The sequence below is a fragment of the Oryx dammah genome, unplaced genomic scaffold (assembly GCF_014754425.2).
Source record: "Oryx dammah isolate SB20612 unplaced genomic scaffold, SCBI_Odam_1.1 HiC_scaffold_6, whole genome shotgun sequence".
NCBI classification, from domain to species: Eukaryota; Metazoa; Chordata; class Mammalia; order Artiodactyla; family Bovidae; genus Oryx; species Oryx dammah.
In genome coordinates, this window is record NW_024070190.1 from 18,491,071 (window position 1) to 18,506,481 (window position 15,411).

Sequence of the window (15,411 nt, forward strand, 5' to 3'; positions counted from 1 at the left end):
GCTGGCGGGACATGGTGACTGCTTGGGTGTGACTGGTGAGACAAGGAGGCCAAGGAGGGTGATGGGCTCTGGGACGGCATAGCACAGGGCTGGGAGAGGATGGGCAGCTCTAAGCCTGGCATAGACTAGCCACAGGCATAGCCTTTGCCAGAAGCAGCTACTTCCCCACCCCACATTCAGAAGATCCCCAGGAAGCCGAGGCCCAACTGTGCAGGTGGCCAACCTGAGTTTGTGACATGCCCACCAGGGAGGGATGGTCAGACAAGCAGGACAGTCACAGGTCCAGGGGGAGCCGGTGCGCTGTGGTGTTAAGGTGGCTGGAGAGTTACCATCTGGGGGCACGAGGGCCTCACTAGCTGTCTGGTCCCAGCCTGGGAGTGTCGAGAGCTCCAGACAGCAAGAGGTAGGAGAATATAAACCATCTCTCCCTGAGAGCTGCCCAGACACTGCTCAGCGTAATAATGGCTCCAAAATCTCCACTCCTTAGTTCCTGGAACCAGGTTACTTTACCTGGAAAAGGGACATCGTAAATATGATTAAGTTAAGGACCTGGAGATGCAGAGATTATCAAGGATTATCTGTGTGGGCCCCACGAAATCACAAAGGTTCTTATAAGAAAGAGGGAGGCAGAACCTATGGTTAATTAATCTGTGACAAAAGAGGCAAGAAAATACAGTAGAGAAAACAGTCTCTAAGTGGTGCTGGGAACACTGGACAGCTGCATGTAAAAGAATGAAATTAGAACATTCTCTAGCACCTTACAGAAAAGTAAACTCACAATGGATCAAAGTTCTAAGTGTAAGGCTGGACACTATAAAACTCTTAGAGGAAAACATAGGCAGAACACTCTGACATTAATCACAACAATATCTTTTTGGATCTACTTCCTAGAGTAATGAGAATAAAAACAAAAATAAATAAATGGGACCTAACTAAACTCAGAAATTTCTGCATAGCAAAGGAAACCATAAACAAAAAATAGACAACCCACAGAATGAGAGAAAATATTGGCAAAAAAAGCGACTGAGAAAGGATTAATCTCCAAAATGTACAAATAGCTCATGCAGCTCTGTGTGAAAAAGTCAAACAACCCAATCAAAAAATGGGTAGATCTAAATAGACATTTCTCCAAAGGTGACATATAACTAACATATAAAAGCACATGAAAAGATGCTCGACATTACTAACTAGCAGAGAAATGCAAGTCGAATCAAACGAGGTATCACCTTACACCGGTCAGAGTGGCCGTCATCAAAAAGTCTGCAAACAGGTGCTGAGAGGGCGTGGAGGAAAGGGAACCCTCCTACACAGTCGGTGCCACGTGAGAGCAAGGTCCAGGCTCAGGCTCTGTCTTTGGACACAACCTTCAAAGCCCCAAAATAACAAGACCCACCTCCGTCCCCCACAAATAACTTCCTTTCCTTCTCCACTTACAGGTTCTTTGAGGTCTAAGACTCCCGCACAACAGCTCCCTGCAGGGAGGTTGTGAATGCGCATCCTTGACGGGGTGGGGAACGGGTGCCCGCTGGCCGAGGGCATTCTTAGACGGGCACAGCGCAAGACAAGGTCGTCAGGGGCGAAAAGCCCGCAGAGGAGGTTTTAGCTCTGCCCGGGGAGGCCTGGCCCTGGCGCCTTAACCGCGCGGAGCCCCAGGCCCCCAGCCCTGAGCGGAGCCCGGGGGTTCCGGCAGCGCCTGGTGGACTCCGCGCGCCTCCTGAGCCGCTATCTGGGCCGGGCCGCGCAGAGTGCGGCCTCTGGGGGCCGGGTCTGTGCCTCGCGCCGACCGCCGCTAACCCGAGCGCCACAAGGCACCGCCCTCTACCGCCACCCCCGCCCCTCCTTCCCGCTCAGCGCTTTACAACCGCCTGGCAGCGGCTGAAGGCACAGACACCCGCGAGATCAAGCTCCGGGCCCGCGCCCCCGACGGCCGGTAGAGCAGCCGCATGGAAGGTAAGTGTCCTCGCCTCCCCTCCCACGCCTCCGGCGCCGCGCGGCGCCCCTTTGCCACCCTCTGGGGCGCTGCCTCTGCCCTGCTTCCCGCTCCTAGCAAGGTGTGGGGTTAGAGTTGAGGCCCCCTCGTAGACAGCTGCGGGTCAGGAGGTGTGGGTGTCTTTCCTTCTTACCACCAAACCCAGTCCAGATCCCCGGGTCGCGGGAGCCCTCGCCTCAAGCGTGACCCAAAGGAGGGACATTCCTCGTCTAGTGCGGGATGGAGGGGCAGAGCGCTCTCAGCTCAGAGTGAAGCCTCCCGGGTCTGGGCAAGGCTGGGGACAGCTATTGGCAGCAGAGTGCCAGTATACCTTGGTTTCTCACACTCGCTGCTCCCGTCCTCATCCACAGCCGCCTCCACCGGCTCCCACCGGCTCCCACCGACTCCCCTATATGTGGGCTTGCTGTGATAGAAGGCTGAGGGGAAGGAGAGGTTTTTAGAGAAAGTCACAGAACTAAAGCAAGAGCCCAACCTCTCAGCAGATTCCAGGACCCAAAGAATAGGGCTCTGAGTGCCACCCAGGGCGTCATCCCTTCCCTGGCTTTCCTAAGTCCATGAGGCCCACCACCCTCAAGCCTGAACAGGAGTCCAGGGGAGATGGAGCTTCTGATAAGAGAAGGCTTAGTTTCTACACAGAAGCACAAGGAAAAATGGTTCATTTAACCCAAAATGCCAAGTCCAGAACCAGACAGCTCTGTACAGGGCATTAGGACCTCTAGGGCAATGGCGTTTCCCCTGAGACCCAGCAGAGCCGAGCCAGTAGCACCCTTCCCCAGCAGATACTTGAGCCCTGCTTCTCTGTTTTTCCTGGAATCCAACCCAGGGAGGTGGGGTTGCTACCCAAATGCTGTCTCCAGAATGCCAGTGGTGTGAAGGGGAGTGACTTTCCCCAGGCATCACAGTACTGGTGGTGTCTGCCCCCAGAGCAGGTGGCCCTCGTGATTGGGGGCATCCTTGGGGGGCTGCTGCTGCTGCTGCTGTTGATTGGGGTGAGCTACTATCTCTGGAAGAGACTCTGTGCCACATTCACCTATGAGGAGCTGTCAGGGACCACGGCTGCTTCCAGCACACAGGGAGACACGCTCTGCCCTCCAGATGCCAGGACCCAGGCAAGCAGGTGAGGCAGGATGTGGGGCTAAGGGAGCTCCTGGCCTTGCTTCCCTGTGGAGTTTCCCTTGGAGTGGGGTGGAGAAGGAAAGGTCTGTTTGTTTATGGAGCGCCTCCTCTATGCTGTTAGCAGGCCAGGAGCAATCACAAAGAAACCCCAGAATCTGAGCCACAGCTATGAGGCAGGTGTTATGAAGCCCATTTTCCAGCCGGGGAAACTGAGGCTCAATGGACATAAGTCCAGATAGTACAGATAGAAAGTGGCAGAACAGGCATTCAAACTCAGGCAGGCTGACTCCAGGAGCTACGCTCCTACTCCAGCTCACCACGGCCGTGGGTACACGGAGGAGGTGGCTGTGCGTGCCCCCTGGTGTGGGCCCGGAAGACGGTGCTCTTGCCTCCCCCGGCTCCTGCTGGCTTTTTCTCTTCTGGTTCCTGACACTTACACTCTCTGGGCTGAGCACTCTGAAGCCATACCATTCACTTGCTACCTATTTGTCATCTCCCTGCCTCTGGACAGGCCAGCTGGTGTACCATTTGTGGTGCCCCCTTCCCTCCAAAGCCAAGACTGGGTACCCCTGAGCAGCAGAGAGTGGGCCCAGGTCCCACAGGACCCCTACCCAGCCCCGGAGCTCCTGCCCCACACCACTGGCAGCAATCTTGGTGAGTGTGCCCACCAGGGCCTGCCCAGGGGTTATGGTATGCCCAGGCCAGGACAGACCTATCTGCTTTCCTGGGCCTGGCTCCTGAAAAGAGTCCAGATGGGGCCCAGGATGCCAGAGTTGCCCAGTGACCACTCTTTCCAGGTATTTCAGTTTACCAATGCCTGCTGCGTCCCAGTCTGGGCCAGGTATGGCTTCATGTACCATTTTGGAGTTAGACCATGGCTGTGGGAATCGCCCCATTTTACACATTAATAAACTCGGGAGGGTAACAGGGCCGTGCCAGCTCACAGAGGCAGGAAGCAACGAAGCTGGGATTGGAAACCCAGTGTTCCCAGGTGCAGCACCTGTGTGGGGTCCTCCTCCAGATGATGGGTTGGCCAGTCCAGAGAGCAGAATAGTGGAAGCTGGGCACACAGCTTTCTGCCCACCTCCTTGCTCTGAAGACCTGGCTAAGAACCACCCAGTAATTAGCTAAGCCCTTATAATTTAAAGAGGAAGACAAGAGGCAACATTTTATCACTGTGACATCCTCTGGGACACCACAGAAAGGAGCCAGGCCAGATGCTGGGCACTGTACCCACATTGCCGGCCCTGACCTCTAGGGGTGGGAGTCAGTCATGGGGGCAAGGGTTGAATGGATACTATGTCCTCTGCTAGGGGGCCCAGGAGGAGCAGGCCTGGATGTAGAATGCCTTAGTGCTGAGAATGCGTCCTGCCCAGCTGCAATAGAGAGAGGGGCTGTGTTTAGTCTGGAGAAGAGACTGGGGCGAACGTGGTCAGGAGAAGCCGGTGAACGACCTTGTCAAGACTCAGCCAAGAAGGGCTGGGCAGGGAGGGGGCGGGAGAGCCAGAGCTTGCGGTCCCCATGCCCCTGCCTTCCCCTGGCCTGCCAGTCTTTCCAGTCCCTGTGTTGTAGGAGACGCATGCGTGGTGGGGACCATCAACCCCGAGCTCTACAAGATCCCAGAGGACAAAAGTGAGGCTGACTTCCCTGAGGGCTGCCTGGGCCGGCTGTGGTTCTCTGTGGAATACCAGCAGGAGACCGAGCGGCTGCTGGTGGGCCTGATCAAGGCACAGCGGCTGCACGCCCCCTCAGAGAACTGTAGTCCCCTGGTGAAGCTCCACCTGCTGCCTGATGAGCGGCGCTTCCTCCAGTCTAAGACCAAACACAGAACCACCAGTCCACGGTTCGACGAACACTTCGTCTTTCAGGTATGACCTCTGAGCAGGCAGGATCTGGGGCCCTTTGCCTCCTGGGAAGGACAGACATTTTGCAGGAGAGCCCAGCCTCCGGTGCTTACCAGGGCCCTGCAGCCCCCAGGGGCCCCACACCACAGGCTCTACCCTACCGCGCCTGCCAGGCCAGGGTGTACGAGAGCCCTGACCCTTGATGGTGGGGGCAGATGAGAGACTGGAAGGATGAGGGGGCGGAGGGCTGGGCTCCTCCTGTACAGGCTGCCTGGAGGGGAGAAAGAGAAACATATTCTTGGAGCACCCACTGAATGCCAGGCCCTGGCTTATGGGACTCAGGAAGGCAGCCAAGACCCTGGAACACGATGAGCTTTCTGACATGGTTATCCATGGAAGGTGGAGGGTGAGACCCCCCCCGCCACCCAGGCCTCTTGGGGTGGGGACCAGAACTCACCCGTCCTGTCAGAGGCCAGAGCAGGACCCGAGAGCCATCTCGCGACAGGTGGTACCTCTGCAGCATGGTGGGCAGGTGAGCTCAGGGTCCTGAAGTGCTGGGGTGATGAGGCACTGAGCCAGGCGCACAGCGGCCTCGGGAGCCTCAGCAGGTGACTGGGGCCCTTATGGGAAGCCAGCAGTCAAGAGCTCCCGAGAGGCCTTGGACAAACATTTTTAAGAGCAGGGCAGGAAGCTGACTGGCAAGGTAAGGAGAGACTTGTCTGCAACTGGGGAGAGTGTGATTTCTACCTTCTTCCGGGGCTGAGCCCTGGGAAGAGGGGAGGCATGGGGCCCAGCCCGAGGCCGTCCTGCTGGGCTCAGGCTGTGAGAATTCACAGGTGAACCTGCTCCTGTTGGAACCTCAAAATCCAAGGTGGGGAGCTTTGAATCATTCCCTGCCCTGTGTACCAACCTTACCCTGGCCTCTGTGCTTCCCTCTCTAGGGAAGAGAAAGAGAAGAAAATCAAATTTAATTAACCATCTGCCTTAAGCCAGGCCCTTTAATTGGGGTTTTATAACCCAGAGAGTAAGAACGATTATCCCATCTTACAGGTGAGGAGACTGAGTCTCAGGGAGAGGACTGTTCAGGTGCCAAATTCAGAGAGCAGAGCCTGGGCTCCAGTGTGGGAGCCTCTCACACTTTTAGTGTAGGCAACTCACGTGGATGCCGGTTAAATGGTAGACTCTGCTTCGTGGGTCTGGGTGGAGCCCAAGGTCCCGCATTTCTAACAAGGCCCCGGGGGTGGTGGGTGCTGCTGGCTCTGGGACCACACTCTGTGTGGCAAGGCTCTGGCACAGCCTCCCACCTCCAGTGTCCCCACCTGGGGACACTGGCCCCAAAGGGTCCCCTGAGGATGCCTGGGTTTGGGGTGTGCAGGTCCCTGGTTGAGACACCCCTCATGGAAAGATTCTGTTTCCAGAACAACATATCACATCATCCCATCCCCTGACCCTACCTGACTCCAGCTCGGCCCTCGTCTCTCCAAGGTATCCAGCAAGAGCGTCAACCAGAGGGTGCTGAGGTTCTCAGTGTACCACGTGGACAGGCAAAGGAAGCACCAGCTCCTAGGCCAAGTGCTGTTCCCTCTGAAGAAGGAGACACTGGCGGGCAACTGCCGGCGCATCCTCTGGAGAGACCTGGAAGCAGAGAGCCTGGAGGTAAAGGCTAGGGTCACCAGACACATGCCAGACGACCACGAGTCTGACTACCGTAGACAGCCAGCAGGTGTGGCCGGCAGAATACTGTCCACTACCCCTACAAGTGTGACTCGCGGTGGCGGGCCCAGGCCAGAGCTGCACGGGACGGTGGAGGTGCGCCTGAGGCTCCTTTGCCCTGGAGATTACCTGGAGCGTCCCGGAAAACCACATTTGGATTCCCATCCAGATCAGTTAGCTACGAAAGTTGACACCTCAAGTGGACCTGCCAAGGAAATTACCCACTCTTCCCCCAACACCCCCCCCACCCCGAGGATGACTCGGAATAGGCCTTGGAATTCCCCATTCCTGGCTTTGAACCCTCAGCTCTGGCCCTTACTATGTGATCTTCAGCAGGCCCCTTCAACTTTCCAGACCTCATTTTCCCCATCTGTAAAATGGTGGGTGGACTTCAAGGAGGGAGTGTGGCTATGTCATGAGTAGCCCGGGCCTGCCTGCCAGGAGGAAGGAGGAGGGCATGGGGCCTCCAGTACCTACCTGGGGTGCTTTCCTCTTGGCTTCTCCAGCCTCCCTCCGAATTTGGTGACCTCCAGTTCTGCCTCAGCTACAATGACCGTCCGAACCGCCTCACCGTGGTCGTGCTGCGAGCCAAGGGACTCCGGCTCCGGGAGAACACGAGTGTTGTCAGTAAGATTTCCCCCTGGGGCAGGGCCCGCCCCATGATCTTGGAGCCTGGCGTCTGGCCCTCAACCCTGGCCATCCAGTTTCTGCTTGCATGTGCTACCAGGAGCATTGCTGCCCCCCAAGCCACGCCCTCCCTCTCTGCACAGCTGGGGTGTGAGAAATTGCTTCCTTACGTTGAGCCAAGGCTGCACCCCCTTGGCCTTCACCAAGACCCCTAAGAACCCTGAGGCCAAGCCTGCCCCTCCCTTTCCCAAAGCAGTGCCTTAGCTCCTGTACTGTGCTGCCTGTCTCCAGCCCGGCCCTTCTGCAAAGCGAGGGCTCCCCCCAGGGCAGGGAGCAGCAAACAGGGTGTCCTTGCATGCAGAGCTTGACCCTCAGCTAGAACTCAGGAGCTGGAGGAACGGGGACCCCGCTCTGGCTCACCCTAAATGTCCAGCCCCAGGCCCCCAGCAAGAAGGTGGTTGTCTGCTCCTTGTGCGTCTCTGCATTTGGGTCACTATAAGCAAGCTGGCATTCAGCCTTCCACTGTGGATTCAAAACCCATCTAACAGCAACTCCCCCTGCAAAAAAAAAAAAAAAAACTTGACCTCTGAATGGGGTGTTTAAGGGCCCCAGGACCCCGGGCACCCAGCAAGCAGGATCCACCCCACAATGGGGACGGATGGGCGTGTGGTGCCAGGCTCCAGTAACAAGGGCCAGCCAAACCTTGGGTGCATTCAGGAGACAGAGAGGAAGGAAGAGGAAGGGAGCCAAGCATTTCCTTGGCTGTAGGCAGTGCGCTAATCAAGCCCGTTTCCTCTTGTAACGCCCTTTGGCTGCAGCAATTGTGAGTAATGGGGTCCGGGGGTCCTGGCACCCAGGCGAGGCATGAGCCCTCCCACCCAGGCTCCCATGGGCAGGAGGCTGGGCCCCCTGCTTGCCCCTCCCAGCCTGCAGTCTGTCCTGCCCCTCAGGTGTGTTTGTCAAAGTGTCTCTGATGAACCACAACAAGTTTGTCAAGGGCAAAAAGACTTCGGCTGTGCCGGGCTCCACCAACCCTGTGTACAGCGAGACCTTCAGCTTCAAAGCCAACCCCGCGGAGCTGCACACTGCGAGCCTCAGCCTGACAGTGCTGCAGAGCACCGAAGCAAACGGTAAGGCTGCCCCCTCACTGGCAGCCAGGGGCGTTGGGCTAAGGCGGGGCTGCTGTGCATTCAGGAAGCGTGGACCCTTTGGAGGGAGCTGTACGGTTTCTGTTCTGTGCCTAAGGAGACTAGTGCTCAGAGAGGCTAAGATACTTACCCCAGGACACGGAGCTTGCTAGTGAGATAGCTGGAGCTCACACCCAGCTTTAATCTGGTGTCACTGTTCATAGCACCCTAAAAGAGGTTAAAGGATGACCCTGCTGCTCCATCCTGGGGCAAATCACCAGAGAGTTCGGGAAGCAGCACAGCTACCTGCACTGGCCAAGCGACCCGGTGCTGCGGGTCTCTATGTACCCTGGGTTGCCTCATGCCCTCTGTACAAGCCTTGAGGGTCCTGGGTGAGGCTCAGGGTGGACGAGAGGGTGGAGTCATCCCACACTGCCCCTCCCTCCAGGGTCCACTGTCACTGAGGCAGAGCTCTTGGGTCGGCTGGTCTTGTGGGTCAGAGCTTAGGCCCCTTCTCCATTGTGATAGTTGGTAAAAGGCGAAAATTATTGTTGAATGTTCCTGCTGAATATATACAAGTTGACTGAGAGAAGAGGGCTTCTTTCTGGAGGGGCCCCTTCCTCCCTCGGCTCTTTGACGTGAGGCAGTTTGATGGACCACCAGGAGGATGGGGGGCAGAATGGGTGCCCGCACCAAAGGGCAGGCTTTTTACTTGAGCTCCCTTCCCCGTCAGCTCCAGCTCCACAGCAGTCAGGACCCTTTTGGAGGCTGTTAAAGAGGGAGAGGGCTGGCTACTTCCCTTAAGAGAAGGAGCGAGTGAGAGAGAGGGAAGGCCCTGGGGATGGCTTAGGTGAGGTGGCTTCTAAGGTTCCGAGAATGACCATGTTCTCCCTCCCCTGCAGGGAGTCACGAGCTGGGCCGGGTTGTGGTGGGCCCCTACATGTACACCCGTGGCAGAGAACTGGAGCACTGGAACGAGATGCTTAGCAAACCCAAGGAACTGGTAAAGCGCTGGCATGCGCTTTGCCGGAGCACCGAGCCCTAACCTGGGCGGGGAACTCAGGTCTGCTCCAGAAGCTCTCTCTCCCCAGAGCCATGCCTGACAGCCACAGGCTTGGACACTGCATCCAGCAACTCACTGGGCTGCAGGGTCAGCCTGAGCTGGGGAACATGTATGCTCATGTATAGGAGAGAAGAGGGGACAAGAGAGCCCTGGCCTGGGCAGCGGTGTGACCGGTGGGTTACATCTCAGCAGCCCGAGAGGCCCTCCTTGACTCACTCTGTCCTTCTTTGCCCATGGGGGTGCCTGGACGTAGAATCCTGGCTCCCGGTCATCCCTGTCTTGAATTGGACTGGAAACTCAGACATTGAGGAGAAATAGTCTCTTTAGTGAAATCGTAGCTGTACATGTGTAGAGTGCCATGGAAACTTGGAAAGCTGATGATGTGTTAATGTTCAGCCTACACTTTTTTTCTGTTGTTGTTTCTCTACCTTCTGCCTGGCAGAGAAGACAAGTTGTCTAAAGGGTTTACTTCAGTTGATTCACAATAAATATTAGGTTGGTACAACACTAATTGCAGTTTCGGACTGTGAATTTTAAATCATTATAACTAGGCTCAGACACATCTTATTAATCAAAATAGGAACCATTACAGTCGACACATTTTTACCAATGAAAAATAAGTTTGTTTATTCCTGTAGCATAAAAATTTGTGCTTCAGGATTCAACAAACTCTTGGAAAGCATTTTCTAACTCCAGCTGATTGTGGAAGTGTTTTCCCTGCAAAGTTGTCAAGAGATTCTTGAAGAAGTGGTAGTCAGTAGGTGAGAGGTCAGGTGAATATGGTGGACGAGGCAAAATTTCATAGCCCAATTCGTTCAACTTTTGAAATGCTGGTTGTGCAACGTGTGGTTGTGCGGTTGGGCATTGTCATGGAGAAGAATTGGGCCCTTTCTGTTGACCAGTGCTGGCTACAGACGTTGGAATTTTCAGTGCATATCATCCATTTGCTGAGCATACTTCTCAGATGTAATGGTTTAGCTGGGATTCAGAAAACTGTAGTGGATCAGACTGGCAGCAGACCACCAGTGACCAGGACCGTTTTTTGGCTTTGGGAAGTGCTTTGGAGCTTCCTCTCAGGCCACCCACTGAGCTGGTTGTCACCAGTTGTCATATCAAATCCACTTTTTGTCATATGTCACAATCTGATAGAGAAATGGTTCATTGTTGTTATGTAGAATACGAGAAGACAACACTTCAGAACAATGCTTTTTTTTTTTTCCCCCGTCAGCTCAGGAGGCATTCACTTATCGAGCTTTTTCACCTTTCCAGTTTGCCTCAAATGCCAAATGACAGTAGAATGGTCAGCGTTGAGTTCCTGGGCAACTTCTCACACAGTTGTAAGAGGATCGGTTCCAGTGATTGCTCTCAACTGGTTGTTGTCAACTTCCAGTGGTCACCCACTTATGCTTCTCATCTTCAAGGCTCTCTCCTCCTTTGCAGAACTTCTTGAGGCACTACTGCACTGTATGCTCATTAGCAAATGAGCAAATGTGTCGTTGACGTTTCGAGTTGTCTGCGATCATTAACAACCCATTTTGCACTTGAATTAAAAAAAAAAATCACTCGAGTCTGCTTTTTTCCTAACATTATTTCTATAGTCTAAAATAAATATAAAATATACAGCAAATAGTGTCATTAGCAAAAAAAAAAAACATAAAGCAAGAAATGCACATTAAAATTATGTATAACATAACCACATTTATTTAAGAATGTATTCCAATATCAAATGGCAAAGTTCAACAATGCAATATCACAGTTACTTTTTGCACCAACCTAATATAATAGCATAGTCTGACAACGAGCTTGGGCGTGTAAGTGTGGAACAGTCCCAGAAAGCCTGGGCAGCATGGCTTGGAAAAGAAGGCTCTTGGGGATCAAGACTCACTGGCTTCACACCTGCAGGAGAACGCTGTGAACAGCCCGCCCAGGTACCAAGTGGTGGACAGGTTCTGATCATCTGTCTTTGGGCTCTCACTTTGGGTAAGAAATGATGAAAGCACATAGCCAAAGCATATCCATAGGGCTGAAACTGCCTGTAAACCTAGCAGAGCCATTATGAATACTGTGTTGTGGTAGATGTCTGTGTAAACTTCACTAAGATGGAAGTTCCCACAAACCACAGTCATCAATTCCCTGTGAAGATGTACTCAAAGTCACCAGCAGCCCTTCTGCTTGTCACTGATAACTGTTATCAGTTCAGTTCAGTTCAGTTGCTCAGTTGTGTCCGACTCCTTGCGACCCCATGAATCACAGCACGCCAGGCCTCCCTGTCCATCACCAACTCCCGGAGTTCACTCAGACTCATGTCCATCAAGTCAGTGATGCCATCCAGCCACCTCATCCTCGGTCGTCCCCTTTTCCTCCTGCCCCCAATCCCTCCCAGCATCAGAGTCTTTTCCAATGAGTCAACTCTTCACATGAGGTGCCCAAAGTACTGGAGTTTCAGCTTTAGCATCATTCCTTCCAAAGAAATCCCAGGGCTGATCTCCTTTAGAATGGACTAGTTGGATCTCCTTGCAGTCCAAGGGACTCTCAAGTGTCTTCTCCAACACCACAGTTCAAAAGCATCAATTCTTCAGGGCTCAGCTTTCTTCACAGTCCAACTCTCACATCCATACATGACCACTGGAAAAACCATAGCCTTGACTAGACGGACCTTTGTTGGCAAAGTAATGTCTCTGCTTTTGAATATGCTATCTAGATTGGTCATAACTTTCCTTCCAAGGAGTAAGCGTCTTTTAATTTCATGGCATCAAAGTCACCATCTGCAGTGATTTTGGAGCCCCCGAAAAATAAAGTCTGACACTGTTTCCCCATCTATTTCCCATGAAGTGATGGGACCAGATGCCATGATCTTGGTTTTCTGAATGTCAAGCTTTAAGCCAACTTTTTCACTCTCCTCTTTCACTTTCATCAAGAGGCTTTTTAGTTCCTTTTCATTTTCTGCCATAAGGGTGGTGTCATCTGCATATCTGAGGTTATTGATATTTCTCCTGGCAATCTTGATTCCAGCTTGTGCTCAGTTATCATTTTCACCTGAATACTACTAACCTTGCATATTCAAGCCTTGTTTCTGTGTAACTGAAACATCACTTAAATGGTGTCTTCTCTTTTCTTACACAGTGAAGCAACTTTCGCAAAAGAAAGTAGTGAAATGTTGCCTCTTTGACTTCACCTCCAATCTCTGTCAATGCACAAATATAAGCTTTGCTGCTAGTGGTCTGTATGCACAGAATACCCTGTGTTTGCTTTTCCTTACTTATTTCATGATTTTTAAGATAATCAATCCTGCAGTAATTTCTAATAGCATCACAGCACACATGTAATAGGCATTCTCTATGTGTCTGTATGGGACTTCCCTGGTGGCTTAGTGGTAAAGAATCCACCTGCCAATGCAGGAGATGTGGGTTCAATCCCTGATCCAGAAAGAGCCCCTGAAGAAGGAAATGGCAACCCACTCCAGTATTCTTGCATGGAGAACCCCATGGACAGAGGAGCCTGGTGGGCTACAGGCCATGGGGTCACAAAGAGTTGAACGTCAGACACCACTTGGTGACTAAACAGCAACAGTGTGTTTGTATAGCCGGCTACTAGAATGGAACTGTTCCCCTTTCTCTTGAAGTCCTGAGACCATAGGTGCCAACTACCCCCACATTTCAAGCGGAGGTTCATGTCTATCAGTGACCTTTCCAGGGCCACTTGGAAAATTTGGTAAATATGCCCTTTGCAGGACAGAATGGACAGACATGTCTGATTCACAGTTGAAAATTTTCAGTGGCAAGAGACCGGCAGGCTCTCTGCTCTGATGGGGAGGTGGGGGGTGCTATATTGGTTGGCCCCTCTTTACATACACAGTCAGGGCAAAAATACACAGTGCCTCCCATGGACCTGAGATAGCAGGTCTCAGTCCTGTCCACAAGGTGATCCAAGCAGAACGAAGCCCTTGGCGTTTCCGTAAAACATTTAGAATCAGCTTCTTAATTTCCACACCAAAAAAGTACTAGAATTTGGTTGGACTTTCCATTGAACATATAGATCAGTTTGGGGACAATTTGGTATCTTTAAAATGCTGAATCTCCAGCCCATTAACATGGTGTATTACATGTGTATAACATGGTGTATCCCTCCATTTCTTTAGGATTTTTGCAAGTTTCTTTAAACTTGTTTTGTGCTTTCACAGGAAAGTGTTCTTGTGCCTCTTCTCTTGGATTTACTCTTAAGTGTTTTATATTTGTTTCTAGTATATAAAAATTCCATTGATTTTTGTACATTGACTCTGTACCTAGTGAGTGGCCTTGCTAAAGTCACTTGTAATTGTTTGTAGAGTCTTTGTATTTTCTTTGTATATAGAAATGACCTCTGTGAATGATAGTTTTACTTCTTCCTTTACAATCTTCATGCCTTCTTTATCTCTTGCAAAATTGTAGTGGCTGCGTGATTGGACAGGAAAAGGAAATAAAAGGAATCCAGATCATGAAAGAAGAAGTAAAACTATATTTATTTGCAGATAACATGGTTTTGCAGAGAAGGAAATGACAACCCACTCCAGTATTCTTGCCTAGAGAATCCTGTGGACAGAGGAGACTGGTCTATGGGGTCGCACAGAGTCAGACACGACTGAAGCGACTTAGCAGCAGCAACGTGGCTTTGTGTATAGAAAATCCTAAGAAACCCACCAAAACTTTTTGTGAATGTAAAATTCTAGGTTAACATTTCTTTTTCTTTCAACAGCTTTAAAATGTAATTCAAGTTTCAGCATTTCTTTGATATTTGGCTATGCCACGTGACTCACTTAGTTTCCTGACCAGGGAGTGAACCTGGGCCACCACAGTGAAATCACTGAGCTCTAACCACAGGACCACCAGAGAATCCCCCAGAGTTTCTTTTCTGTGTTTTGCTTTTATCTAGCATCTTGGCTAGATAATCCTAGCTGCCTTGGCAACTCCAGTCTCCGACGTCTTGTCTGTTCAGCTCCAGAGACTCTGCTTCCTTTTCTACCTCTTAACCCACGGCCCTCTGTGCAAATGGTCAGCAAGTTTCCTGAAGGGAAAAGTGGTTCACAAAATGCCAGCTCATCCCTTGTGTTTTCCTTCTTCTGAGATCATGGCCCATCAGATGCTTGTTGACTTGGCAGCTCTTTAGCAAAGAAGCTTTCTGTATTTCATTCAGGTTTTCTAATTCTCAGCAGGAACATAATTCTGACTCAAGCAGAAAAATCATTATTTTCTCAGAATTCTACTCCCAGAGAAAGAACTGGCAACAAAGAGTGATTTTATACAGGGAATTTGATGACACAAGTTACATAGCCTTCTTAGGGGGCCGATGAAACCAAAAGGAGAAAAGGTGCTTGTATCAGTTGGGTGTTTTTGAAAAAATGGTGCATAACAAAGAATCTCAACATCTTAGTGTTCTACTAAATTGAGCATGTATTTCTCACACATCTGTGGATCAGCTGAATATGGGCTGGTCTAGATTAGGCAACTCACTTCCAACCTGTGGGTCTGACCAGGCTCATGTCCTCACCTAGGCCTGCTCCGTGTTCGTTCATTCTGAGCACAAGCTGAAGGGGCAGCAGCAACCCAAGGAAAGCTTTTCCATTTAAGGCAGAGGAAGGACAAACACGTTTCTACCTTCAGCTTGTGCTGTGTCGCCTAATATCCTATTGGCTGAAGTGAGTCATGTAGCCAAGGTTCCAAATCAAGGGGCAGGGTAAACTTCACCTTTTTGGGAGAAGAGTTGCAAAGCCCCATGGCAATAGATACAGCTACAGGGAGAGGCCAAGGACGGGGGTGATAACTCAGGGTGCCATATTGACGTTTCCTAGAAATGGGTAACTCCAGGGTCTGTGCTTGGCTGTGCAGGTGCAGTCCCAGAGGAGGACAACTCCCTGTCTCGTAACTGCTGCCAGATCTCAAAGCCATTGCTGCCTAT

At 51.8% G+C, this 15,411-nt stretch overlaps 1 protein-coding gene across 1 annotated transcript; it reads left to right on the forward strand.

Moving 5' to 3' along the window:
• Positions 1-1,868: 1,868 nt before the first annotated feature.
• On the forward strand, positions 1,869-9,987 carry LOC120865155 (synaptotagmin-15-like). Its single transcript, XM_040242151.1, has 8 exons — positions 1,869-1,950; positions 2,915-3,107; positions 3,618-3,760; positions 4,679-4,974; positions 6,436-6,606; positions 7,170-7,290; positions 8,241-8,420; positions 9,320-9,987. Exons 1-8 carry the CDS (start codon positions 1,944-1,946, stop codon positions 9,460-9,462), a joined length of 1,254 nt encoding a protein of 417 aa, XP_040098085.1. The 5' UTR covers positions 1,869-1,943; the 3' UTR covers positions 9,463-9,987.
• The last annotated feature ends 5,424 nt before the right edge of the window (positions 9,988-15,411 follow it).